The following is a 3,728-nucleotide window of genomic DNA, read 5'->3' on the forward strand; positions in this document are numbered from 1 at the left end:
GGGCTCCAGCCCTGAGAGTTGCCAACTCGCTGAGTGAATCTGGGCAGGTCACATGTCTTCCAGGCTTGATTTCTCCACTTTGAAATGGGAAAAAAAAATGGAGGTAGCCATTCTCTTCTTAGGGGTGATTGAACGTTATCACGGGTCACTAACTGGGAGGAGATTGGGGAAAATGAAGAGAATAACATTGACCTGTGGGGTCTGAAGTGGGAGAACTGGGCGGAGGAGGAATGAGGGGGGCCCCTTTCTGACCTTCTTGTCTCTTGCAGACTCTGAAGGCTGAGGAGCCAGCGGGATGCCTGGTCTGCTGAACCAGGTCACAGGGGCAGCCCTGCCCCTCACCACGTCTGATGTCACCTCCTTCGTCAGTGGTTATGCCCTGGGACTCACCGCCTCCCTTACCTATGGCAACCTGGAGGCCCAGCCCTTCCAAGGTGAGGACTCCTGGCGGGGCTTCCCCAGGGCCACCCCCTCCTCCGCGTGGAATCCCCACCCCGACACGGACTAGCTGATTGATATTGGGCAAGTCGTGTCACCTGTCTGAGTCTGTTTCCTCACCTGTAAATAGGGGTATCGTTTCTGGCCTGCAGGCTTCGAAACGGGTCACACATTGGTCAGGATTTGAGCCTACGTTTGGGCTCGGCTCCAGCCAACCATCCCAGCGCCATTTAGGTTCACAAGACACGCCCACCTGTGCCAAATGTTCGGTCCTCCACTTTCTCTAGGGAACCTCATAGGAGGAGGGAGAGGCCTCAAGACTCAGAGGAAGCCAGGAGTGGCTCTTGTCCCTGTGACTTTAGGGAAGCCGCTGTCCTGCTCTAAGTCAGGATGCTCCTCTGCCTGTCTGGACGCCAGGGTTTGTGGAAGGAACAGATGAGGTAATGAGTGAGGAAGGACAGTGTGGAATAAAACAGTCTGCAAAGATAAATCATCCACGAGGGGCATTCCGGACTGTGGATGGATGTTTGACTGTAAGGATCCTTTGTAAATCAAATTCCTCTCTACTTAAGGGAGCTACAGGAAGGCTGGCCAGGAGGCTGGTTGTGGTTAGGGTTCCTTGTCATCCACAGTGAAGGCTGGTTGTGGTTAGTGTTCCTTGTCATCCACAGTGATGGGGGCTTCCTAATCCCCAAACTTCATGTCTTGGGGCCCCACCCTCCAGCCCAACCTGAAGTTCTGAAACCATCTCAGTTCCAAAACAGAACCTTTAGGGGAACTTTCTTCCCCTTCAAAATCTCCTGGGCAGAGCAAATGAACCTGATCTTCAGTTTAAAAAAACCTGGAGAGGGTGGCTTAAAATGAGACCCACTAGGGCCCCAGGAGACTAAATTGCTGAACATCTTTGGGACAATCCTTTGGCTTTCCATGTGTTTCCCCCACATTTTATAGAAGAGGAAACCGAGGCTCAGAGGGACGGGAAGCCAGGGTTTGTGGAGGGCTCACCGTGACCTCCGAGTTGTGCTTCCCATGTTAGCGGGCAGATGAAGTGAGGTACAACCTTGATCCGCCGAGTGTGGTCCCCAAACCATGGGCATCACTCAGGGGCTGGTTAGAAACGCAGATCTCAGGCCTCTCCCCAGAACTACATCAGAATCTGCATTTTAACAAGACCCCCTGGTGATTCATGTGCTCTGAAAATTTGAGAACTAAAGTATAAAAATGTGAGGCACACACTGTGACACAGAGCTTAATAACTGGTAGCTATTTTTTTCCATTTGCATGGTGATCCTGAGTTTAGCTCTATTATCCTCATTTTACAGATGGGGCTGTGAGGATTAGAGAAGCTAAATGTCTTATCTGAGGTCACCAGACTAGGAAAGGTTGCAGGGCCCAGACGAGTCTACTGATTTGCTACAGGTGGCACCAGTAGCAAATTCACCACACAGATGTGTTTTATTAGGCCCACATAGCAGGTCACATAAAAATCCAGATTCTCACTCTCTCTTGTAAAGTCAGAAGCCTTGGCCACATGGCCTCACAGGCCTGCAAAGTAAGAAGTGGCTGCGACAGGGGAACGGCTGTCCCTTTTCCTGTTGCCCCGCTGCCCATCAATGCCTGCAGCTGCGCTTACTCTGCCTGGCCCCAGAGCCATGAAGTTGCAGCCTGAGTCCTCTCTGGCATCCCCTGAGTACCATCCTTCCATCTGACAGATCAAAGGTTTTGGTTCCTTCCCTGGGGTGGGCCATGCAGGGTGGGTCTGGGGCACCCAATGATGCTGGGCGCTGCCCCATAGGCCTCTTCGTATACCCGCTGGATGAGTACACCACGGTGATCGGCTTTGAGGCAGTCATTGCTGACCGCGTAGTAACAGTACAGATCAAGGACAAAGCCAAGATGGAGAGCGGCCACATCAAAGCCACCCGCATTCGAGCCACAACTGTCACAGGTAAGGAAGCCAGAAAGGCTGTGTCCGAACCTGGGTCTGGCTGGAGTCTCAGGCAGGCTGAAAGGGTAGTGATGGGATAGGGTAGAGAGAGCACTGAACTAGGAGTCAGGAACCCTGTATGACCCCAGGCCAGTGATTAAACCTCTCTGAACCTCGCTTACTGTCTGTAAAATAGAGGTAATCTTTCCTGTTCTCACCTCAAAAGCATAGTGAGGATTAAAGGAGACCAACAAAAAAAAAAAGAAAGGGGGGGAGAGTTTTAAGATATTCCTACAGAACAGAATAGCTGGTCATTTAAGCTCAGAGGTTACGGAATGAGTCACACCAGAGTCTGACTCCCTATCCTAGTGTTTGCAAGTGGTATGAGCTTAGATAAGGAATTAAACTTTACCATAAAATAGAACTCATAATTATACGCACGCAAAGCTCAATGGCAAGCATGCATGCAGAGTACTCATCACAGTCCCTGCTACCAAGTAAGTACTCAAATCGTGGCTACTGATGCCTGCTATTGAGGATGCTGAGGCTCAGATAGGGTGAGTGACTGGCCTAGGGTCACACAGCATTGGCATTATTGCCAGAGCCTAGGCTTGAATCCAGACCAAGTATCATATAAGAAATTCTTACTTTGACTCTACGATGACAATGAAAGTGGTCACCTGATCATTAAGACATTCGGGAACCTTTTAATGAGCAGTCATCATGGGTAAGATGCAAAGTTGCCCTCAAGTTGTTGGGACTACTCAGAGCCTGAAAGAATAGGTGACACATGACTAGGAGTGACCATGAGAGGAGGTGGCAGGTGGCTGTGCCAGCAGAGGTCTGGATTATGTCAGAGGACGGAAAAAGGGGCACAGACTGGGGGCCAGGGAGGTGTGAATGGAAGGATTGGATGGATGGGTGAGCCTGGGTAGGTATGAATGGGGGATGGGCCTTTCAGATGAAAGCACAGAACAGGAGCAAAAGCATGGTTCCCGAAGGCGGCGGATGCTTGTATGTGATTCTTGGGCGGAAGAAGAGTCTGTGGATGGAGATGTGACCATTTGTTGGGGTTTTTATGGTCTAGGTCTCCCACTCCCGGGAGGTATAGTGGAACATACACTGGCGTGGTGTTAGATCCATGAGGGTTTATATCCTTCTTCAACAAATGAGCGATTTGCTGAGTAACTTGGGCAAGGTGCACCCCCATGCTGAGCCTTCAGCAAAACTGGCTACTCAGACCTACCACGCAGCATGCTTAGAGGGCACTAGAGATATCATATGCTCCACTGCTGACTCCAAGCCTGGCACTTAGGAAACACTCTGCAAGAGGGGGTTCCCATCATCCCTCATTCCTACACAC

General features: G+C 50.8%; 1 protein-coding gene across 1 annotated transcript in view; it reads left to right on the forward strand.

The window, feature by feature from the left end:
* Positions 1 to 295: 295 nt before the first annotated feature.
* The window catches only part of VWA5B1 (von Willebrand factor A domain containing 5B1), a 43,415-nt gene continuing 39,982 nt past the window's right edge, over positions 296 to 3,728 (forward strand). Inside the window, exons 1-2 of the mRNA XM_011358017.1 lie at positions 296 to 434; positions 2,234 to 2,386. Of these exons, the coding sequence (XP_011356319.1) occupies positions 296 to 434; positions 2,234 to 2,386 (292 nt within the window). The remainder of the gene's footprint in view (positions 435 to 2,233; positions 2,387 to 3,728) is intronic.

The sequence above is a fragment of the Pteropus vampyrus genome, unplaced genomic scaffold, assembly GCF_000151845.1.
Source record: "Pteropus vampyrus isolate Shadow unplaced genomic scaffold, Pvam_2.0 Scaffold36, whole genome shotgun sequence".
Lineage (NCBI taxonomy): Eukaryota > Metazoa > Chordata > Mammalia > Chiroptera > Pteropodidae > Pteropus > Pteropus vampyrus.